Source organism: Scyliorhinus canicula, chromosome 14 (genome assembly GCF_902713615.1).
Source record: "Scyliorhinus canicula chromosome 14, sScyCan1.1, whole genome shotgun sequence".
Taxonomy (NCBI): Eukaryota; Metazoa; Chordata; class Chondrichthyes; order Carcharhiniformes; family Scyliorhinidae; genus Scyliorhinus; species Scyliorhinus canicula.
In genome coordinates, this window is record NC_052159.1 from 21,041,197 (window position 1) to 21,066,213 (window position 25,017).

Here is a 25,017-nt window from a genome sequence, read left to right on the forward strand (position 1 = left end):
GGGGGGGATTAGAGGCGGCATCTTGTAAGGGCACTAGTCTGGGGGCATTGGTAACGGCGCCTCTGCTGTTCCCGCCGGCACGCTACTCCACCAGCCCCGTGGTGGTCGTGACCCTGAGACTCTGGAGGCAATGGAGGAGACATGGAGCAGAGGGCGCATCGGTCTGGTCCCCAATTTGCAATAATCACCGGATTGCTCTGGGGAGGTTAGATGGAGGGTTCCGGAGATGGCAGAGAGCAGGGATCGAGAGGATGGGCGATATGTTTATAGAGGAGAGCTTTCCCAGCTTGAGGGAGCTGGAGTTGAAATTTGAACTGACGGGAGGGAATGAATTTAGGTACCTGCAGATGCGAGACTTCCTACGAAGGGAGGTGTCAACCTTCCTGCTCCTACCACCAAGGGGGGATACAGGACAGGATAGTTTCTAGAGTGCGGGTGGGAGAAGGGAGGGTTTCGGACATTTATAAGGAGCTTATGGGGTCAGAGGAAATGCAGACTGAGGAGCTGAAACACAAATGGGAAGAGGAGTTAGGTGGAGAGTTGGAGGATGGTCTCTGGGAGGAAGCGTTGAGTAGTCAATGCGTCCACAAAATGTGCCAGGCTTAGCCTGATACAGTTTAAGGTCGTTCACCGGGCTCACATGACAATGACCCGGATGAGTAGATTATTTGGGGTGGAAGACAGGTGTGCGGGAGGACCAGTGAACCATGTTCATATGTTCTGGTCATGCCCGAAGCTTGGGGGATTCTGGCAGGGGTTTGCGGACATCATGTCCAAAGTATTGAAAACAAGGGTGACACCGAGCCCAGAGGTGGCGATTTTCGGAGTGTCGGAAGATCCGGGAATCCAGGAGGAGAAAGAGGCAGACATTCTGGCCTTTGCTTCCCTGGTAGCCCGGAGACAGATATTATTAGCTTGGAGGGACTCAAAGCCCCCAAAGTTGGAGACCTGGCTATCTGACATGGCTAGCTTTCTCTGTCTGGAGAAAAGCAAGTTTGCCCTGAGAGGGTCAATGTGAGGGTTCGCCCGGAGATGGCAGCCATTTGTCGATTTCTTTAGGGAGGATTAAGAACATAAGAACTAGGAGCAGGAGTAGGCCGTCTGGCCCCTCGAGCCTGCTCCACCATTCAATGAAATCATGGCTGATCTTTTGTGGAATCAGCTCCACTTTTCGGCCCGAACACCATAACCCTTAATCCCTTTATTCTTCAAAAACCTATCTATCTTTACCTTAAAAACATTTAATGAAGGAGCCTCAACTGCTTCACTGGGCATGGAATTCCATAGATTCACAACCCTTTGGGTGAAGACGTTCCTCCTAAACTCAGTCCTAAATCTACTTCCCCTTATTTTGAGGCTATGCCCCCTAGTTCTGCTTTCACCTGCCAGTGGAAACAACCTGCCCACATATATCCTATCTATTCCCTTCATAATTTTATATATTTCTATAAGATCCCCCCTCATCCTTCTAAATTCCAACGAGTACAGTCCCAGTCTACTCAACCTCTCCTTAACCGTCAGCAGAAGGTGGGTGGGGGAGGGAAGGGGGGGGTAGTTTAGTGTAGAATAGGAGGCTAGAAATGGTGGGACTTTTTCAGGGAGGAAGACGGCTTTTGCACTATATTTATATTTCTATGTGCATTGTTTCTTCTGTTACTGTTATACAACCATAAATACCTCATTAAAATGTTTATATTTTAAAAATGGAGAAATTGGTAATTTGACTGAATGTTGGTACAATGGCTTGTTGGTGCTGATTCAATTCTTGCAGGTTATACATGGAGCAAAGTGATTTCCATGAAAGATTCAGCAGTGGAGACGTTAATGTGGATAGGTCCTCTGAATCAGTGACCTGCCAGACATTCGAGCTGACACTTCGGTCTTGTTTGTATCCTCACATTGATAAACGTTACCTGGAATGTTGTGGAAAATTAATGCAAACTCTAAAGACTGATTACAGGTAAGGAAAAAGTGAATGTCTTTGTCTCGTCTCATTTAAACAAAGTAAAGTTTAACAACCTCTTGTATTGGTTAAAGCAAATTGAAGTAAGATTGTATTTACTTAGGACGGGATTCTCCAGCTACGTTCGCACGGCAACCGGAGAATCCCGCCCAAGGTCAATGGAGTTCTTCATTGTACGTGGCTCGCCCATGGCGTTCTTGCAGCTTGCGAGGTGGGAGAATCCAGCCCGTTGTAAGCATTTACTTAACAAACCTTTTCAAATGTTTATTTCATAGGCATTGATTTTAGAGAGAGAGAGGCCTTCAAAATCAGTTTCTTTATCTGATTCAGCTTTTCATTCTTTCAAAAATTAATCAGTGTTTAAAATCCAATTTGTCTAATAATCTGTGACCAGTTAGACTTTCTGTTCTGTTCTTTTCAACCTTGCTGGCGCCCTGCCCTTTATTTCTTGGTTTTTCTCATGGATTTCTCATTTAAAAAAGCAAAATTGTATAATGATGGTTGAATCTGTTGAATTCCCATTTGAAGTACATGATGCAACTACCGTCTAAACTAGCATTGATTGCTTTTGGGCTTGGATTTGCTAGTTAGAACTCTGTGCTACCCAACCAAGATGGTAGGCAGATGACCTATTCCTACATCAATGGCGGTGCTCTTGAAGTTTCTGGAAGAAAGAGAATTGAGGAGCTTTGTACTATGAATCAGTTTTTTTTTTCTCTGCTGCGAAAAAGCAGCCAGTTAAAGCTCCTTCAAACCCTCTTACCATTTTCCTGCATGAGATTGGCAACTTAACAGGTTTGAAACTGTGAGAACTAACCTACTTTGACCTATGGATTTCTTGAACATATGGCTTGGTTTGTGGCGGGGAGTATGTGCTGAAGTGCTGAAGTGTACTAAATCTTTGTTTTTTCCTTTAGACTGGTGGAATATCTTCAAGCTATGCGGAATTTTTTCTTGCTGGAGGCTGGAGAGACCATGTATGATTTTTATGTGGCTATCTTTGATAAAGTAAAGGAAAAAGAATCCTGGCAACACTTGTCATTTTTAAATGCCCGGTTACAAGAAGCTGTTGCACAGCACTATCCTGAAGATAGCTCTCGGTAGGTTGATAATTTTGGTTTCCCGAAGGTTTCTGTTCAAAGATATATGACTAGTGCTGGGAGCCAAATCTATATATAAGATAGTCACTAAATTCAATAGGGAATTCGGGAGAAACTTCTTTACCTTGAGCAAGGTTAGAATGCGGAATTCACTACCGCAAGGAGTACATGAGACGGGCAGCATGGATACATTTAAGGGGAAGCGAGATAAGCACATGAAGGACAAAGGAATATTTTCATAGGGTTAGATGAAGGATGGTGGAAGGAAGCTCACGTTGACTGTAAACACCAGCATGTACTTGTTGGCCCAGTTTGTACTGTATAAAAAATATAGGAAGGCATGAATCAATAAAATTCCTTCAAGCCTATTTTCCTGATTTACACCGCCATAGGTTCTATTCAATTTGTTTATTTTCAGAGGCAAACTTTAAATCCCCACCATACTCCTGCAAAAAGGTATTGCATGAAGCTCTGGGGTATCTTCAACCTTACAATTGGCATAATCCAACACTCAACTTGTTTTTTTATTCATGATGTTTCTGTGGCTCCTGTAATTTAGGAACAGTTGTATTCTGTAGAGTATGATTAATTCTATCTGTATTTTCACTAGAATTTTTTTAACCTAGTTGTAAACTGCACATTCAGCCAACTCTTAATACTCTTTCTGGAAAAATGTTCCATACAGGAGGAAAACCACGGTAGCATGGTGGTTAGCATCAATGCTTCACAGCTCCAGGGTCCCAGGTTCGATTCCCGGCTGGGTCACTGTCTGTGTGGAGTCTGCACGTCCTCCCCGTGTGTGCGTGGGTTTCCTCCGGGTGCTCCGGTTTCCTCCCACAGTCCAAAGATGTGCAGGTTAGGTGGATTGGCCATGCTAAATTGCCCGTAGTGTAAGGTTAATGGGGGGATTGTTGGGTTATGGGTATACGGGTTACGTGGGTTTAAGTAGGGTGATCATTGCTCGGCACAACATCGAGGGCTGAAGGGCCTGTTCTGTGCTCTATGTTCTATGTTCTATTTATCTAAAACCGTTGACCGTCCCCAGCATGGTTAATTGGTACACAGCCATGTGTAAATTCCAGCTACTGATGTTATGTAAGCAAATACAGCAACCGGTTTTGCATAGGCTCTCTCAAAAATAAAGGCAAATAAAAATTTTGAGTATCCAATTATTCTTTTCCAATTAACGGGCAATTTAGCATGGCCAATCCATGCACCTGCACAATCGTTTTGGGTTGTGGGGATGGGACCCACGCAGATACTGGGAGAATGTGCAAACCCAACATGGTCAGTGACCAGGAGTTGGGATCGAACCTGGGTCCTCGGTGCTGTGAGGCAGCAGTGCCAACCACTGGGCCACCGTGCTGCCCCATGGGATCTTTCATGTTGCTTTGAACAGATCAAGCCCCAGCTGAACATCTGATTCTGAAAGTTGACACACATGCAGTATTAATTTAAATAAATTATTCTGCAGTTTAAATGTTACCAACATGCTCTCCTGCTGCCATCACATCTACTGTATCCAATAGACAGGTGATGCACTTCTGGCTAAGTATGTGTGTGCACGTCCAGCCCAACATATTGGGGATTTAGTAGGACAATTAGCCAGATTTCTAGGCCATATTGTACAACTGAGATTTCTTCCTTTGCAGCACTAACTTGTTTTTGCCAACCGTATTAGTGATTACATCTCCCTGAGACTTGGGAATCTGTGTGCAATGGGCATGTTTCCAGATAACTTACCACATTAAAAAAGTGTTATCTTCATCCTAAAATCTGCCAGTACTGCAAAGGGTCCGTCTTGGTCAGTGGTGACCAGATTGGACTTGCTGTGTATCTGTATATTTGTAACAGTTTTAAGATAGTCCAATGTAAAAATGCGTCATTCTCCACCTAACAAGTAAGTTAAAGGTTAGCATTATTATAAATACAAATCAATAGTGGTATTGCATTAGATTCATCCAACAACTACAAGTCAATTTGCAAAACTCTGCTGCCAGTTCAATTAACTCTTTCCTTGGAAGTACTCTAAATCAATTTAGAGCCAAATTAAGGGCTATTATTATACAGTGGCCCCATGAACTACTAGCAATTCGATCGAGTTTGCCCAGACACATTTCATACGAAGGGCATTCGGCCATCTGTTTTGACAGAATATGTCTAGTGAATTCTACCTGTAGAAGCTGTGCATCACTTAGTACCACATTTAACTTTGATGTTATTTTCCCTTTCCACAATCCTATTACAGGTCCAGATGTTGAGAGCGTGTTGTTTTGCAGTGGTCTAAAAACACAACATGCAAACTGAAAAAATGGCTCCTATTTTACAGGCAGCATTAAGTTTAATCCTTTGGGGTGTGCATGCAAATCTCTTGATAAACTGAGACATAGATGGTGATGGCTACCCATTATCATGCATTTGGGCTATTGTATAGTGTTCCTTTCTAAAATAAAATCTGCTCCTGTGTGGCTTGAAAAGCTTTTGCTATTGAATATTTCCATATACTTTTGAACTTTTGCTTTCAACTGTAGGTTGTCCATATATTTAGAAAATATTGACATTGTGAAAAAGAGACTTCCAGTACATTCTATTGATGGTCTCACGTTGAGTTACAAGGTATGTTGAAGATTATTCCCATCCCCCCCAAAATGTGACAAACAATTTGAGTTAGTTTCACTGATTCCCCATAAGGGCTACATTTTCTTATCTCTTCCAACTCCTATTTTTCAAACAGGTCCCTTGGCCTGTTGATATTGTTATCAGCTCCGAATGCCAGAAGATTTATAATCAAGTGTTCATACTTCTTTTGCAAATTAAATGGGCCAAATACAGCCTGGATGTTCTGAGATTTGATGGTAGGATGGGATTTCAGCATTCATTTGAAAATATTACTGGTATATATTCCTTAATGAGCAGATTTTGCACTGGAAATGTATTTACTGTAAAAGTGTAGATTTAACAGGCTCCATTGTTAATATAATTGATTTATAATAAATCATCTTTTCAAGAAGAAGCTAATACAGTGGGCTGGATTCCCTGCAGCTCCGTGCCGAAATCGCGTTTGGCGCAGAGGCGGAGAATCAGCTTTCACTCCGAAGTCGGGCCTGGCGCCGGTCCACCGGTTCTCCAGGACCCGAGAATCGGCGTGATCGCGGAGTACTCCACGTGGCTGGGGGGGCCATTGGCAGAGTCCCGCCCAGCAATCCTCCGCTCCCAACGGCCGAATTCCCTATGATGTGGCTCTAACCACCTTTCCCTGTTCGGGAACCTCTTGTGGCGGCGGGGAATCGGATACCGGGGTGGGGGGGCCTTCATGGCTAGCCGGGGAACAGATTGCGCCGGTCGGATCTTTGGGCGTGCGGCTGATTGGGGCGGGGGCCTACGTTTTGAAGCTGCCTCCGCCATGGTGCTCGGCGCAGCCGCTGCCATGCGCATGCGCGGATTCCAGACCGGAAGTGCTAAAGCTGAGTGAATCACTCTGGGTCCCTGCTAGCCCCCTGCAGGTGAGTGAATCGATTAATCTTTTTTATTGGAAATGCGGGAGTGAAACACCAGCGTTTTTACTCCGGCGTGGTCCCATTTTGGAAGAATCCAGCCCTTTATGTTATCACTCCTGTAGAACCCAGTACCTAACAGAATTGGCAGCTGTATGTAAAAAAGCTAGGCAAGCAAACGTATTGCTGCATAGATATTTGAATGCCTGTTTCACTGTCTCATTTCTGTATAAGTACCGCACGCTAACCGATTGCCCCACTGGAGCACATGTCATTTCTGGCCATTGGGTCTTTCTCAGTGGGTGGACAAGGTTTGTATAGGCTAGTAAAGGGCAAGACAAATAACTGGAGTGGCCAATGCTGATGGAGGAAATTATTTATATTTGTCCTCTCAATGATCCTACATGTGGAGATCGTGGAAACAACGGTCACTTCACAAGTTTTATATCTTTTTAAAAAAATTTAGAGTACCCAATTCATTTTTTTTCCAATTAAGGGGCAATTTAGCATGGCCAATCCACCTAACCTGCACATCTTTGGGTTGTGGGAGCGAAACCCGAGCAAACACGGGGAGAATGTGCAAACTCTACACGGACAGTGACCCAGAGCCGGGATCGAACCTGGAACCTCGGTGCCGTGAGGCATCAGGGCTAACCCACTGTGCCACTGTGCTGCCCCAAGTTTTATATCTTCAGAGGCAAACAATATATTTTTCATCTGATACAGCTGTTGCCAACAGCTTTATGGTAATTGCATCTTTACACTCTTCACAGTTTCAATTCTTTATGGTGTTCTCCATTTTGATGGTGCCTATCTGAGCTCTAATTAATGACACTGCCTTCAAAAATCCTACTTCTAATCTAATATGTCCCCTACTGACAATTATTCCAGTGGTGTACATGTTGCTGGTAGATTCTGATCTACTCTGTTCTGCTGTTAACCCATCTGAGATTTGGTAAAGATTATGAAAAAAGCTCAGTCAGAGTGTGAGCTCCTTCAAATGCTCGGTGATTGATTGCACCATCGGTTTAGCACTGTGTCATACGGACCGGGAAGAATACAAAGTTTTAGATTTGGTCTATGCTGAGTTAGTTGATATCAGCTAGAGCAGTATTGTCATGAACTATTTATCTATATTTCTTGATTATTGATCAGAAAATCAGTCACTAATCTGATTCATTATTACTATCCAGTGACCCCCACCCAAGGTTAAATAAATATTTGACACTCCATCTAGTTTCACTAAGGAAGTAATGACATGTTGGAGGAGCAATGACACAACTGGAATTGTACTCGAGCATGAGCTACAACCATTAGAAGGGGGTAGGTGACTGGACAGTTGGTAAATGAGGTGGTGCAATGCCAACAGTGTGGGTTCAATTCCCATACCGGCTGAGGTTATTCATTTTCAACCTTGCCCCTCACCTGAGATGTGATGACCCTCAGGTTAAATCCCCACCAGTCAATTCTCGAAAGGGGAGAGCAGCCTATGGTCCTGTGGCGGCATTTACAACCATTGGGCATAGGGAAACAGAATTGGGCAGGGGGAAGGAAAGTTGGAGACATGTTGACCCAGAAAATGGTGGGTTTACAATCATTATTAATGGTTTTCTTAAAAGAACAATTTGTGGCAAACAAGAGGGTTGCAAACTAACACAAATTGCTAGATGCTCTATTGGCTGATGTCAATTGCTTCAAAAATGGAATCTGATCATCAGTCTCCCACTTGCTGGATTTGCGGTGTGAATCTGAGTTAAACTCTCCCCTTCAGGGGGCGGAAGAGGCCGACGTCTTGGCCTTTGCCTCCCTAGTATCCCGGAGACGGATTTTATTAATGTGGAGGGACTCGAAGCCCCCGAGTGTAGAGACTTGGGTTACTGACATGGCTGGGTTTCTGAGCCTCGAGAAAATAAAGTTTGCCTTAAGAGGGCCTACGCTAAGGTTCTCTCGGAGGTGGCAGCCGTTTATCGAATTTCTCGGGGGAAATTAAAATGTAGGCAGCAGCAGCAATCCGTTGTGGGGGGGAGTGCTTCATTGGGATGGTGTGGGAAGACTGGGTCGCGTGGGGTAATGTCTATTTAATTGTTATTGTATATTCTCTTTTTGCACTATGTTAATGTTCACTCTAGTTTGTTTTGTTATTATGGTTAGTACTGTTTTATTATGAAAAATTCTGCAAAACCTTAATAAAAATACTTTTTTAAAAAAAGAGTTAAACTCTCCCCAGAAGGCTAAGGCTAGAACAGACTGATCATTTTCATGATGAGACTTTTATCTCCGTAATGCCACTCCACCCCGGAGGCCTAAAAAATGGAAGAGTTGAAATTATGATGTCTCATTTCCTGAAGATGGTGAACTATTCCAAGAGGTTTTAATTTTTTTTCTCATCCTCTTTTGTCTCTTTATTTCACTCTTAACCCATTCCTTTTTTTCCACGCTTTTTTTTCTGCATAGTTTGACTCTAGTTCACCAAATTCCTTTTTTTCACGTTCCCTGCCCTTAATTTTAATATGTTAAACTATTGGCCCCCAAGTTTCAGATGCCTCTTTGCTCTCATTATCAACTTGTACTTCCAGCAATTTGCAGCACAAAACAATTTAGAACTACAGGGGCTGGGAAAATATTCAACTATTGGAGCTCCAGCAAACATTCTGGGCCATAGTTATTTAAAATTCTGCTACAACATTGTATTATAGTGAAATGTAAAATAATTATGTTATTAATTGTTTTTCAAATTGTATGTATTTATAGAACCGATCGAAGCTTATGAGAAACCACAAGAAACTCTATTTGAAAATTCCAATTGGTCGTTTGAAGCACTGAAGTCGCCGGTTAGACCGCAAATTCACAGGATGTTTCTGCTTAGAGTCAAACTCATGCACTTTGTCAACAGCCTGCATAACTATATAATGACCAGGGTGAGGCTTCCTTCGTAAATAAAAGAGATAAATAAAATGTTAAGCTTTTGATTTCTTCAGTTGCTCCTGGGATAGTTCTGTGAAATTTTAACAGCTTTTTTGAAAGCTTGCCCTGCAACTAAAACTTCTTTATACCACTCTCTCTCCATAAAAGATTTGTATGTTTGAATTTCTTTCCATTTTTTTGTGTATCTCTCTTCCTATACTAAACTGATAAATATCCTACCTGCCAATGTTGTTGGAGGAAATTTTTCTCCTCTTTTGTTAAATTATAATTTTAGTGTTATAGATGAGTTGGGAAAGTGAAAAATAGCCAATTCTATTCTTTGTTAGGTTTTCTCTGCACCTTGGACCGCCACTTGGGTGTTCTGCAAGTTTATTAATATCCTCTTGTAATTTATTGCTACCCACCTCAGCATTGATTATTCCCCTCAAATTTAGTGTTATCTGCAAATTTGATTTGATTCTAAAGTCCAAGTCGTTAATGTAAATTGTGAACAGCAGTGGTCTCAGCACTGATTCTTGTGGAACACTACTTTCCAGCTTCTGCTACTGTGACCACCCTTTACTCCCACTTTCTGCTTTTTCTCTTGAAACCAGCCAGAAATCCATTCTGCCACTTATTTCTCAGATCTTACTATCATGGGTACCTTTAATAACGGCCTTTTGAAAATCCAGATAAATTACATTAATTTGTTATATCCTCTAAAAAAAATTCAAAAAGCTTGGTCAAGCAGGATTTTCCATTTTGAAATCTCTGCTGACTATTCATAATTATATTTCACATTTCTAAATGTTCTTTTCACCGCTGTAGAGGAGATCCTATTACGTCCTCTCTGTGTGTGCGTGGGTTTCCTCCGGGTGCTCCGGTTTCCTCCCACAGTCCAAAGATGTGCGGGTTAGGTGGATTGGCCATGATAAATTGCCCATAGTGTCCTAAAAAAAGTAAGGTTAAGGGGGGGTTGGTGGATACGTGGGTTTGAGTAGGGTGATCATTGTTCGGCACAACATCGAGGGCCGAAGGGCCTGTTCTGTGCTGTACTGTTCTATGTTCTTCCTGCAACTCTTTAAGCTGACTGGTCTATAATTTCCCAATATATTCTGTCCCCTTCTTAAATATAGGAATTACATTAGCTACCGACTAGTCATCGGCATTACATCTTTTTCTAACAAATTAGTAAATAGGTGTAGTAATATCTCTGCTATCTCTTTCTTATTTAAAATGTGTGGATTCAATCTCGCCAGAACACTGAGTTTGTTTACTTTATTCAATACATTCCATTTTTTAAATTTAACTTCACTTAGCTCTTTACACATCTCATCATTCAGAGTCTTATCCACCTTTTATATTTCCCTGGTAAATACCCAAAGCAAAATAATTATTTAATATTTCTGCTATCTCTACTATTACCTGTATATCTTTACATTTGAAACGTACAATCCTAATCATTGTATTTTGCTGCCGTAAAACAAATGAATAATGCTGAGAGCCTATTATATCCCTGGTGAATGGGGAGGATATATTCAACCCTGTTGTGTGGAGAAAAGTGCTTGTTTCCATTCTCTTGATCATTCATACAATAGATATAGTGGCAGTTTTTTGGGGTCAGTTGTATACTTTCATTTTAAATTCTCACTCAAAATGTTTGACTCCTTTGCTTCCCACAAAAAAAACCATTTATCTTTGTTTTATACTTTAGTATGCATTGTCAAACTGCTTCCTCATTGCACTTAGAAACATCATACATAGCTGACCAGTAATCTCCCTGTAACACAGTGAATTTGGGATGGACCCATGCAGTTTGGGAGAATTATATATTTATAATTGGGATCAAAATTGAATAATCAAAATAAATTCAACATTTTTTTCGTAGTAACCCATTAAAGCTTCTGTAAACTACTGATCATAAGATATAGAAGCGGGAGTAGGTCATTCGTTCCATCGAGCTTACTTCATCATTCGATAAGATCATGGCTGATCAGATTGTGGCCTGAACAGCTTTTTATTGCCTGCCTGATAAATCCTTCTTGCTTGTCAATCTCAGCCTTAAATATATTAAAGATTCGGCCTCCATTGCTGTCTGTGGTAGAGAATTCCAAAGCTAATGACCCTTTACAAGACAAAATTGCTCCTCCAACTTAATTGGAGTCCCCTACAAGAGGAAACATCCTCTCAGCATCTTCCCTGTCAAGCCACTTGGAATTTTGTGTTTCAAAAATATCACCTCTTATTCTTCTAAACTTCGAGTATTGGGGCGACCTCTCCACATAAGACGATCCCTTCAGCCCCATGAACCTTCTCTGACCTACTTCCAATGCAAGGATCCATAGAATCCCTACAGTACAGAAGGAGGCTATTTGGCGCATCAGCCTGCACCGACCCTCCGAAAGAGCACTCTACCTAGGTCCATTCCCCCACCCTATCCCCGTAACCCCGCCCTTGATCATGGCCAATCCACCTTACCTGCACATCTTTGGACACTAAGGGACAATTTGGCTCAGCCAATCCACCAAACCTGCATATCTTTGGACTGTGGGAGGAAACTCAAAGACACTGGGAGAATGTGCTAACTCCACACAGTCACCCAAGGCCAGAATGAAATCTGGGTCCCTGGCACTGAGGCAGCAGTGATAACCACAGAGCCACCATACCTTAAGTAAGAAAACCAAACTGTCACAGTAATTCTGGTGCCGTCACGCCAATCCCCTGTAGAGTTGGAACAAGATTTCCCTACTTTTATACTCCATTGGCCTTGCAATAAAGGCCAACGTTCCATTTGCCATCTTCTTTTTTAAAATTTAGATTACCCAATTATTTTTTCCAATTAAGGGGCAATTTAGCATGGCCAATCCACCTACTCTGCACATTTTTGGGTTGTGGGGGCGAAACCCACGCAGACACGGGGAGAATGTGCAAACTCCACACGGACAGTGACCCAGAATCGAACCTGGGACCTCAGCGCCGTGAGGCGGTTGTGCTAACCACTAGGCCACCGTGCTGCCCTCCATTTGCCATCTTTAATTAGTTGCTGTGAAATGAAAATCGCTTATTGTCTCAAGTAGGCTTCAAATGAAGTTACTGTGAAAAGCCCCTAGTCGCCACCTTCCGGCGCCTGTTCGGGGAGGCTGGTACGGGAATTGAACCCGCACTGCTGGCCTGCCTTGGTCTGCTTTAAAAGCCAGCTATTTAGCCCTGTGCTAACATCTGTGGAGAGTATAATAAGACCATAAGACATAGGAGCAGAAGTAGGCCTCTCAGCCCATTGAGTCTGCTCCACCATTCAATGAGATCATGGCTGATCTGATGTAATCTTCAACTCCACTTTCTCTCCCTATCCCCATATCCCTTGATTCCCTTACTGATTAAAAATCTGTACCTCAGCCTTGAATATACTTAATGACCCAGCCTGTACAGAATTCCACAGATTACTACCCTCAGAGAAGAAATTCCTCCTCATCTCTGTCTTAAATGAGTGACCCCTTATTCTTTGATTATGCCCACTGGTCCTATACTCTCTAACAAGAAGAAACATCCTCTCAGCATCTACCCTGTCAAGCCCTCTGAGAATCTTGTATGTTTCAATAAGGCCACCTTTCATTTGTCTAAACTCCAATGAATAGAGGATCAAACTACCTCTCATCATAAGAAAATCCCTCCATACCCGGGATCAACCAAGTGAACGTTCTCTGGACTGCCTCCATTGCCAGTCTATCTTTCCTTGGGTAAGGGGACCAAAACTCTTCACAGTATTCCAGGTGTACCTGCATGCTAACGTTTTACTTAAGTAATTCGACTTATTAATTGCTGGGTAGTACTTTAATTTAATGAAATGTGATCTGTAAATTGAATGCAAAAGAAAATGTTTTTACACCAAGAAATCATTTTTATATTAAATACTTTTAATTTCTATATTTTTAGTAAACTCCAAGGATCTCTGTTTCAAAGTTGTGAGTTAATGTGTTTTTCAGATTATGTTTTTTAAACACTGAATGCTGCCAGTGAATAGCTATAACTGAAACCAATTGCTGCTTAATATTTTTCAGATATTGCATAGCACAGGTCTGGAGTTTCAGCACCAAATTGAGGAAGCGAAGGATTTGGATCAGCTGATAAAAATTCATTATAGGTACCTGTCCACAATCTATGACCGCTGTTTACTTCGGGAAAAGGTGAGTTCATTTGAAAGTTCAGTTAAATAGATTTAAAGGTGGACCCCCAACTGTATAACAAATATTGGTGATCTTTCATTCAGTAAGTTAACAATTGGTTACCATTTGCTTTCGGCTGGAATTCTCCAGCTGTTCAGCAAATGGTGCGTCGTCTCCCGTTGCCGGGAAACACACAGCCAGGGGGCCAGACAATCCTGCCCTTCATGTTTACGGAAGTGGGCAGTGAGCAATTATTTTACCAAAGTAGCAAGTGCTTTCAAATCTGCCTATTGTATTTTTGTTCTAATAATCTGAAGTGGTGCGAGTATTGCATGTGGAATTTTAATGTCGGTGTTGTGAAATTTCTTTCAGATAAGCTTTGTGAAGGAAGCAATCATGAAAGTTTTGAATCTGGTGCTTATGTTTGCAAATCGTTGGCAGACTGGTTTAGGAGTTTCAAAGTATGTGGAACTATTTTTGTTTCTTTTTCTGATCTTTTTAGTGTTGACAATAGTTGCATTGAAATTAATGGCCTGATCTTGCCTCTCTTCGTTGATTGCATAGGTGCATGTAAAACTTCAAATTCTGATTGTGAGTCACTCTCCATTCCAGTATTCTATTTACGACTCTCTTTGCTAGGGCCATCAGTAAGAGAAATAGATCGGCTTCTAGGGGATAGTGCAGCAAACTTACATCTGACACTTGTTTGATGCACTAAACCATTTCAGATTTTTGCCATTGTGAGACACAGGTTCAGTCCTCAGCTTGGATGAATTCAATTTCAGTGTTTCGTAAAAGAGCACAACAGTTACCAAAAATTAGTAAATGCTACTTGTTCTAATGGGAGTGGGTGATTTAAGAGGAGCTGTGATAACACACTAAGAGTTGCTTTTAAAGCAGACCAAGGCAGGCCAGCAGCACGGTTCAATTCCTGTACCAGTCTCCCCGAACAGGCGCCGGAATGTGGCGACTAGGGGCTTTTCACAGTAACTTCATTTGAAGCCTACTTGTGACAATAAGCGATTTTCATTTCATTTCAAGTCCCGTAATCCATTACATAATCTTTGCATTTTATAGCTTTAAATTTTACTCATTCTTTTGAGGATTTTTTTGACTGTGTAATGATACTTTCAGACTGCATGGGCTGCTTTTGCAACATCATTTTAAGTGTAATTTCTAAATACCTGTACTTGCTCTCTGTTGAAATGTTTTTTAAAACTACTTTAAAAGTTCTAGTGTTCCAAGTACTGGAGTGTAGGATCCAAATCATATTGGGTTTGGTGACAGCTTCAGTGTTTTTAAGGGGCTGTTGTAATCTAACATTTTAATTTCCTCTGCTATTTTGCCTGGGATTATTTGAGTCCAGTAAAACTTTAGCAGCCAACTTCTGTTTTGTAGCTGAGCAACAGAAAGAAATCGTTGCAACTATGTATTTCTAAGTTTCTTGGCAACCAAATTTCCTACCACTGCATAGTGGGAAATTGATATAGTTGAGCACAATCTGATCTGACATTTTAATATAAGGAAACAAATATACCCAGAATCTCTTTATTCCAGAAATGTTCTCTCCTTTCTGGATTAGTTTATTAATTGTAAAACTGATAATAGTTATATATTCATCACGTATGTTTGAATTATTCTTTATCAGAATTGAATCCATTGAGAAGATGGAATCGGATTTCAAAAACTGCCACATGTTTCTGGTAACTGTACTAAACAAAGCTGTTTGTAGAGGATCATTTCCTCATTGTAAGTGTATCATTTTTTAACGTTTTGATTCTGCAGAACAAAGAGTAAAGAAAAAGGAACAGGCCCTTCAAGCCTGTGCCGATCATGATGCCCGAACTAAAAACAAAACCTCCTGCCCTTCCTCAGTCCATATACCTCTATTTCCTCCCTATTCATATATCCAACCAGATGCCTCTTAAATGTTGCTAATGTGCCTGCTTCCACCACATCCTCTAGCAGCACGTTCTAGGCACCCACCACACTCTGCGTGAAAAACGTACCCCGCACATCTCCCCATAAACTTGCACCCTCTCACCTTAAATCTGTGGCTCCTTGTGATTGACACGTCCACCTTCACCCCTGTCTATGCCTCTCATAATTTTGTAGATCTCTTATCAGGTCTCCTCTCAGCCTCTGTCTTTCCAATGAAAACAATCCTAGTTTATTCAGCCTCTCCTCATAGCCAGCACCTTCGAGACCAGGCAACATCCTGGTGAACCTTGTTTACACTCTCTCCAAACCTTCCACATCCTTCTGCTAATGTGGTGACCAGAACTGTTCGCAATACTCCAAATACGGCCTATCAAGGTTTGAAATAGCTGCAACATAATTCCCCAACCTCTGTACTCAGTGCCCTGGCTGATGAAGGCAAGCATGCCATATGCCTTCATAATCACCTTGGCCACCTGTGTTGTCACTTTTAGGGAACTATGGGGGAGCCTAGTGTCAGGGGACTTGAACCCTTGACTTTCAGACTCAGAGGGGAGAGTATGAGACTGACTGAACTATGGTGTTCGGGGAAGTGATGTGAAGTCTCAGTTGCCTCATCCTTTTTCTGTCCTTTGTCCCATTCCAGGATCAGATTGAGCTGAGAAACTAAGCACCAATTAAAAGGGCCAAAAAGAAAGTTCAGAAAAGAAACCTCTTTACCGAGAAATGATTTGGGGAAGAGAATTGACTATGAGTTACTGCTTTCATAAGAGGTGGAGAATGAGGAAGTTACTGAAAAATAGGAGGAAGAAAAATGGTCGCAATTTATTTAACCCCATTGCAATGCTGTTTGTGGTTCATTCGTTCTTCAACTTAATTGAAAAATATTCGAAGAGAGGCAATTTTAGTTAGGACACTCCAGTGAAGAAATTAGTTTGCATAGTGCCACACCTAGCCAAGACACGCAAGCTAGTGACGAAGAAAGCCATGCAATTTGCAGTGCTGCTTGCAGAATCGACATAGCAATGCAATGCGAACAAATTTCTCCCCCTCCTGTTATTTTTTTTAGAAGTAACAAATTGATTGTCATAATTCCTTTAATTGGGATCTGTCTCCGTTCTAAGTTGTTTCAGTGATGTTAAATATGTGGCTGCCCTGGAGTAGATCATTTGGAAACATCAATTGGTTCAAAGTGAATTGACTCTTTGTATGGGTAAATGTGGCAACTATTTTGTGCACAGATAGATTCCACAAACAGCAATGAGAGGAATCGAACATCATTGTGATTTGTTGAGGGAATGCTGTTGGTAAGGACATGCAGGATGACCTGTTCTTTGAATAGTACTGTGGGATCAGTGAAACGTGCATGAACAGTTCAGACTTGTTTAATTTCACACTTAGGATATAATCCCAAAAATGTAACATTCTCTCAGCATTGCACTGGAATGCCATCTTGGATTATGTGATCAAATCCTGAGAAGGGGGTTCTTTGTTAATTTCCTACTGTTTAGTGCCAAGAAGTGGTAGCCTCCCAATCTGAGCTGTAACAAGTGAAGAGATGCGAGTGAAGATTCGTTATCTCTGAACAAAATGATGTAAAGTCTAAGACTAGAGATTTGAAACATAGGAAAAAGAGGAGGCCATTTAGCCCCTTGTCAATGAGACCTGTGATTTATTTTCATTTACCCACTATAGCTCCACAGCCTTTAATACCTCTAATTAGCAAAATACTATCAATCTCAGCTTTAAAATTAATAATTGATCTAGCATCAATTGTCATTTGTGGAAGAGATCGAAACTCCTACCATCCTCTGATGGTAGAAGGTATTTCCTAATTTCACTTCTGAAAGGTCTGGTCCTAATTTATATACTATGTCCCTGATTTCTCGACTCCCAACAAGTGAAAATTGAGTCTCCCTATCTACCCGCTCTGGTCGTCTTAATATCTTGAAAACCTCTATAAAATTACCCTTTAATCTTCTCTCCTACATGGAATAAAATTTTATTTCCTGTAACCTCCTTGTAACTCCAATCCCCCCGCTCCCCCACCCCCCCCAAAGGCCAGGTATCACCCTGTTGAATCTACACTATGCTCACTCCATGACTAGTATATCCTCCCTAACTTGTGGTGCCCAGAATTGTTCACAGTACCCCAGGTATGGTCTGATCAGGGCTTTGAACAGCTGAAGTATTACTTCAACCCCATTGTGTTCCAGTCCTCTAAATATAAAAGACAGCTTTCAATGGGCCTTTTTGACCATTTTCTCCCTCTGCTCATGACATTTTAATGATCTATGTACTTTGAACCTCCACTGTTTCTTCTATCTTCTCACTTTTTTTTTAATAAACAATTTTGTTGAGGTAGTTTTTGGCTTTATAAACAGTTACAGACATCATCAGAAAGAAAGCAAAAAAGGCAAAAATGTGCAAACCTCCACGTACTTTCAATACTTTATCTTCTCACTATTTACAAAGAACCCTGTTCTATCTGCTTTGGGTCCTGTTATAACCCGCAGGAGACCTACGGAGTCGGACCAATTAGTCTCCCCATGAAAAAAACAGAAAATACTGGGAATCACAGCTTTGGCAAAGAGTCACACAGACTGAACATTAGCTCTCTTCTCTCTCCATAGATGTTGTCAGACCTGCTGAGATTGTTCTGTATTTTCTGTTTGTGTTCCAAGTTCCAGAATCTGCAGTAATAGTCTCCCAATGAGCCTCGTTGAGTACAGCTTCCCTGCTGAGGGGCTGGGGCCCCATCAGCGAAGCCATGGACACTATGTATAAAAGCTCAACCCAAGTGGAAGCCGAGCAGGAAAGTCCTGACTAGGACCTGTGTACAACGTGTAAATAGTTTATTGTTCTAAACAAATGGTTTCTTTTAGCGTCTTGTGTGGACTCCTCTGTGGACACAATGAGTCAACGTGGACGACCTCATATTTGCCTCGCTATCATTATTTTGTAATGTTACATTTTCATCTACACTACTTGAAACGCTACCATTCTTTGTGCCATCAGCAAATCTGGATATGTGGCTTTCTATCCCATCATCCAAGTCATTAATAAATTCAGCCAGCAGTTTGTGTCAGGACTACCTCTTATCCCTTGTAACCGCTAGCTACAGAATGCATCGCTTGTGACATGAGAGCAGGCTACTTATCTATCCTGATTGATGTCTGATGGACAATTGTACAAAAATAAAATTAGAACATAAATAGGCTGTTCAACTAGTTTGATGTTTAGCTCACACCTAAGCAGTAGGTTTATCCCATAGACTTGCTCTGTTCCTCTATCCCTTTATTCCACCTTTACTTCAACCACCTATGGTATTTAACCTACTCTTGAATGTTGACATGATCTCTGCAGTAGTGCACTCCAAAATGCTCCATGTGGGGGGTAAAGGTTTCTCTTCCTTTCCATAAAGCTCTTGTATTTAATCTTGTATCTATATCTCCTTGTCCTTGACCTCTCATCTACTCAAAGCAGTCTGTTTCAAACTGCCCAATTCCTTTATAATTCGAAACAGCTTTGTCAAAAATTCTGAAAACTCCTGTATTTTAATGAAAATTGTCCCAGCCTTTTAAATCTTCCTTTTGTATCTCTAGTTACTAATGCCAGGCAATATTCTAGGAAATCTGCTGTGCTATGTGTATTGTCTCAACATAAATTCCTCCAGTGGGGAACGCACACAATCATAAATATGAAAAAGATAATTACCTATGATGATAGAGACCAGTTTGTGATGAAATGTGAAGCTTTGTAAATTAATTTACACAGCTAATTAATCTTATCAAAACATTTTGAAGTGCAGCGGTATTAATGTGGTATGATTTTAGTCAATAACTTGGTTTGTCTTTGACTTCACAGTAGAGTCCTTGGCATCATCTCTAATGGCAGGAATGGAACAAAGCTGACAGTAAACATCATGAAGACACCAGGAAAGAACATTGTGTCAGAACATCTGCATTTGAGATGCACAACACCTAAAATTATCTTGAAACCCATTTTATGGGCTCATCAAGACTTGCAAATTGTTGTCTTCGTTGGCAGGCGTGTGTACAAAATCCTCACCTAATTGTGGTGCTGACCACAAACTCAACATTTAACAACTTTCAAATAGTTGCATAAGCCAAAAAGTGTTTATTTTACTGCAGAATTTAAGAGTTGAATCATTGGCTGAACATTTGTTTCCATTAATGGGATGGCTGCTAATGGCTGTAGACTTGTAATAATTTTAAAAGTAACTTTAAAAACGGAAGATGCTGATCATTCTGTTGTTTTCAGTAAGAATCACGTAGTCTCAGTGAGACAAATTTCTATTTTGTTTATCTTTCATTGCCTGTAAGCTTCCAATCTACAAAAAAACATTTTTGTTATTTGGGTCTACTAAATTAAGCTAATGTAAAGTTAATAAAATTATGTCAAGAATTCATCAAAACAACACATCTTTGTTGTGGTCCCAACATAAAACCATGTTGGTGTGTTTTCTTACATTTCTCAGCCAAAAAGGAATAGTGCAGTTCTGGTCACCTCACAATAGGAAGGATGTGGAAGCATTGGAAAGGGTGCAAAGGAGATTTACCAGGATGCTTCCTGGTTTGGAGGATAGGTCTTATGAGGAAAGGTTGAGGGAGCTAGGGATTTTCTCTTTGGAGCGGAGGAGGATGAGAGGCGACTTAATAGAGGTTTATAAAATGATGAGGGCGATAGATAGAGTGGATGTTCAGAGACTGTTTCCTCGGGTGGATGTAGCTGTTACAAGGGGGCATAACTATAAGGTTCAGGGTGGGAGATATAGGAGGGATGTCCGAGGTAGGTTCTTTACTCCGAGACTGTTTAGGGTGTGGAATGGACTGCCTGCTGTGATAGTGGAGTCGGACACTTTAGGCACATGGAGCACACCAGAATGACAGAGAGTGGGATAGCTTGATCTTGGTTTCGGTTAAAGCTCGGCACAACATCGAGGGCCGAAGGGCCTGTTCTGTGCTGTACTATGTTCAGTGTCTAAGTAACTCCATACCTAAGATTTAACCTAAGATTTTGGACTCAAAATTAAATTGCTTGTTTCACCTGGACTTCAGATTGTAGGGCACAGGATGCTAGAAATGGGAGTAAATAGATGATCTTTTTTATTGATCATTTTGTAAATAGATGAAGTTGAATGACCTGAGGTTACACACACCCATTCACCAAAACCTGGCAACTTTCCACTATAGGTGCTATCTGAGCTGTTTATACTTGCACAAGGGCTGATTTGTTAACCATAAGGGAAGTGCAACTGGTCAATCATCTCGAGAATAAAGAAAATATTGTAGATCGCCGTAGATTAAGAACAATTTTAATGCATTTTTAAAAGGTTTGCACGGTAATACAGATTATGATTTTGGGTTTTTTTGTTTCTATTTTGGAGCAAATTCCACTCATTTTTATTCACTGCTCTGTGGTGCTTGAGGTGTATATTGTAGTTTCAAATCCTAAAGATTGGAAGGTACAATTGCAACATTGATACTGGGCCAGGGTTGTATTAGATCTTGGGCGCGATCCAGTGGTCACATTGCTCTCGGGTGAGAGCACAACGCGGCCAGTAAATCTTGGTGAAGCCTCCTGTGCGCGGCCTCCGGCAGCCTTCACTCCTTGCGGGATCTACCCAAGTCCTGCAATCAGAACTCACCCAAATTTACACCCATAGAGACCCAGAAACTAACAAGACCAAAACATGTGCGTGTGTCATTAACCAGCCCCCAGAGCACCGCTCACATCTCTCCTCCAACACTGAGAACACACCCTAGAACATAGAACATAGAACAGTACAGCACAGAACAGGCCCTTCGGCCCTCGATGTTGTGCCGAACAATGATCACCCTACTTAAACCCACGTAACCCGTATACCCATAACCTAACAATTAACCTTACACTACGGGCAATTTAGCATGGCCAATCCACCTAACCCGCACATCTTTGGACTGTGGGAGGAAACCGGAGCACCCGGAGGAAACCCACGCACACACGGGGAGGACGTGCAGACTCCACACAGACAGTGACCCAGCCGGGAATCGAACCTGGGACCCTGGAGCTGTGAAGCATTGATGCTAACCACCATGCTACCGTGAGGCCCCTGATCAGGTGCACATGGAAAAAATGAATTGGGTACTCTAAATTTATTTTTTTTAAATACTGCAAGTGTGGCGGCTGCAGTAAAAAGCCTGGTGCATAGCGTCGGCATCATTAGTGAAGGTGTCCCAAGACGTAGCGCAGTTGATGAGGGCCATGGCTGAGGGTCTCGACAGGATGTCCACTTGCTGAGGGATGTCACCCAATACCAGGCTGACCTTTTTCTTTATAGGTTTAGAGTACCCAATTCATTTTTTCCAATTAAGGGGCAATTTAGCATGGCCAATCCACCTAGCTTGCACATCTTTGGGTTGTGGGGGCGAAACTCATGCAAACACAAGGAGAATGTGCAAACTCCATGCGGACAGTGACCCAGAGCCGGGATTGAACGTGCTAAGCACTGTGCCACCATGCTCCCCCGAATACCAGTCTGACCTTAATGAGGTTCTGCAGGACATGTCCCGCTCTCCGATGGGACTGAGGCACTGTGGAGCTTGTCCCAGCCACAGGTGGGCATTGCCGAGGTGCTGCAGAGCATTCCTAGTCACTGAGGAGCTTCGCTGAGGGTGTCAACAACTATGTTGCAGACATCAGGGAGCAACCAGGGCTGGCACAGCCAGATGATGGAGGTGCAGTCGGGGCTCAAATCAGCTGCCCTTCTGTCCCAAGGCAAACCCAATAGTCCAATGAGCACCGAACGGGAGGAGGGGGCGCTGGGTGCCAACCCGGACCATGGAGTTGCTACACTGGCCACCAGCTTCCCTGTGTTCCACCCCTCTGATGAAGCCGTGTCTCACAGCCAGTAGACAGGACAAGGTAGCACGGATGTTTACGTGCTGCCGACAAGTGAGCCGGGGCCTTCCATCCCCAGAGCCTCCACTGGATGCCCGCCAGGGGCATCGAAGGCCACGGGACAAGGTAAGCAGATGCTGCCTTCACCTCTGATGGGGACAAACCTTGATGTAATAGTAGAGCTAGAAGGGCCAAGCACATTGAGGATCACTGAGGACACTGGGGAGGGGGCAAGGTAGGTGGGGGGGGGGGGGGGGGGGGTGCCTGGCACCATTGGGAGAATGGGGAATTGTTACACACAATAACCTCTTGTGCACAACTACTATGATGCCGCTGTCACTTCCTTCGGCAATGCGGACCGACGTCCAAATCCTTGGCTCATCTCTACAGGTATCTCTACCACCCTGTGGCATTCGCCCACCCTCCAGCCGTGGATATGTCTCCGGAGCTGTGTCCCAACCTCTGTGTGTTTGGATGTTGGCTGCTGCGACTGTGGTGTTCCCTCCCACAGTGTTCAAACACATTGACGAGGCATCAAGGTGTGATGGGATGCTGGGAAATGAAACGCACATGCTACATGGCCCTTCCACCCATAAGAATACACTTGGGTTGTATGATGTGCTCACTTAACAACGATTGCCAATTCCCTATAAGCAATTGCCTTCAGCTGCACGGTCGGAGGCCTCAGCAGTCGTTGAGGGTTATGGGTGGGGCAGATGGGCAGGGACACGTTTTCACCCTGAAACAGGGACACACAATCCAGGGGTTGGCATAGATCTCATAGAATTTACAGTGCAGAAGGAAGCATTTGGGCCATTGAGTCTGCACCGGCCCAACCGGCACCATTACTTCGAGTCCCCGGAGGAGGACCGGCACCATTACTTCGAGTCCCCGGAGGAGGCGTGGGCCTTTGTACAGGCGGAGAAGCTGGACTCGAACTAGGGCCTGGGGACATACTTTGGCCGGCGTTGTTTCCGCTGTGGTTGTTTTGTTCCAACTTTTTCAACTTCGACGTGTGTTATGTACGCTGGTTTTCTGTTTGCTCTGGTTACGGGTGGGTTTGGTTGATGGGCATGGTTGTGGGTTGGTTGGGGAGTGTTGGGGGTTTGTGTTCTAGATGTTCTCTTCTGTACGGGGCTGGGGATTGAGGGGAAACTGGATTTTGGGGAACTGCGTCAGAAGGGTGGGGTGTGGCAGTGTGAAAGTGCGGGCTTTCCTCTGGTTTCCCGCGCTGCGGGGCAGGGGGGTGGAGCTTGTGGTGGGGGCGGGGCCTCTACGGGTCTTTTTTCCCGCGTTGCAGCAATGCCAAGGAGGTGTGGCAAGAGGGGGATGACCCCAAGCCGGGAGGGGATAGGTTTTGGCGGGAGCTGCCGGGGTCAGCAGAAGTCAGCTGACTCACGGAAGTACCATGGAGGGTGCGTCGCGGCTAGGGGGGTCCTAGCCTGGGGGGAGGGGGGGTGGGGGGGGATACCGGGTTGCTGCTGGAACGACTAGGAAGGAGCCGATGGGGGCCAGGGGGGAAGAGGAGAGGCGCTATCGCCATGGGGAATGGGTCGAGCAGGGTGTGCTGGCCTGGGGCGAACATCTGCCAAGCTATGGCTAGTCGGCGGGGGAGGGGGGCGGGTTGCCCTCTGATCCGGCTGATTACCTGGAACATGAGGGGGCTGAACGGGCCGGTTAAGAGAACCAGGGTGTTCTCCCATCTAAGGGGGTTGAAGGCGGACGTGGCTATGCTCCAGGAGACCCACCTGAAGGTGGCGGACCAGGTCCGCCTGAGGAAGGGGTGGGTGGGGCAGGTTTATCATTCAGGATTGGACGCGAAGAACCGGGGTGTGGCGATTCTAGTGGGGAAGAGGGTGGCGTTTGAGGCGGCTGAGGTGGTGTCGGACAAGGAGGGCAGATATATCATGGTGAGGGGTAGGCTGCAGGGAGAGAAGGTGGTGCTGGTGAACGTATATGCCCCGAATTTGGATGATGCTGGCTTCATGAGGCGATTGTTGGGCCGCATCCCGGACCTGGAGGCAGGGGGCCTGATCATGGGGAGAGATTTTAACACAGTGCTGGACCCCACACTGGACCGGTCCAGTTCAAGGACGGGTAGGAGACCGGCAGCGGCCAAAGTGCTGAGGGGATACATTGACCAGATGGGAGGGGTGGATCCCTGGAGGTTTGGGAGACCGAGAGCGCGGGAGTATTCCTTTTTCTCTCATGCCCATAGGGTTTATTCCCGGATAGATTTTTTTGTCCTAAGCAGGGGATTGATCCCGAGGGTGCAGGATGCCGAGTATTCGCCCATAGCGATTTCGGACCATGCCCCGCACTGGGTTGATCTGGAGATGGGGGAGGCACGGGACCAGCGCCCGTTCTGGCGCCTGGATGTGGGGATGCTGGCAGAGGAGGAGGTGTGTAAGAGGGTTCGGAGAAGCATTGAGGGGTATCTGGATACCAATGATACGGGGGAGGTCCAGGTGGGGATGGTCTGGGAGGCTCTGAAAGCAGTGATCCGGGGGGAGCTGATCTCCATCCGGGCCCACAGGGAATGGAGGGAGAGG

The 25,017-nt window shown here is 43.7% G+C and overlaps 1 protein-coding gene across 4 annotated transcripts in view; it reads left to right on the forward strand.

The window, feature by feature from the left end:
- tubgcp5 (tubulin, gamma complex associated protein 5) overlaps positions 1-20,003 on the forward strand; it is a 70,909-nt gene extending 50,906 nt beyond the window's left edge. Inside the window, exons 15-23 of one of the 4 annotated variants that reach the window (XM_038817933.1) lie at positions 1,772-1,960; positions 2,881-3,063; positions 5,595-5,679; positions 5,798-5,957; positions 9,309-9,475; positions 13,520-13,645; positions 13,997-14,085; positions 15,273-15,373; positions 19,433-20,003. In XM_038817933.1, the coding sequence (XP_038673861.1) occupies positions 1,772-1,960; positions 2,881-3,063; positions 5,595-5,679; positions 5,798-5,957; positions 9,309-9,475; positions 13,520-13,645; positions 13,997-14,085; positions 15,273-15,373; positions 19,433-19,434 (1,102 nt within the window). In that variant the 3' untranslated portion in view covers positions 19,435-20,003. Of the gene's footprint in view, positions 1-1,771; positions 1,961-2,880; positions 3,064-5,594; positions 5,680-5,797; positions 5,958-9,308; positions 9,476-13,519; positions 13,646-13,996; positions 14,086-15,272; positions 15,374-19,429 lie in introns of all 4 variants that reach the window. The other 3 variants (XM_038817934.1, XM_038817931.1, XM_038817932.1) reach the window with 3 other exon arrangements.
- Positions 20,004-25,017: the final 5,014 nt, after the last annotated feature.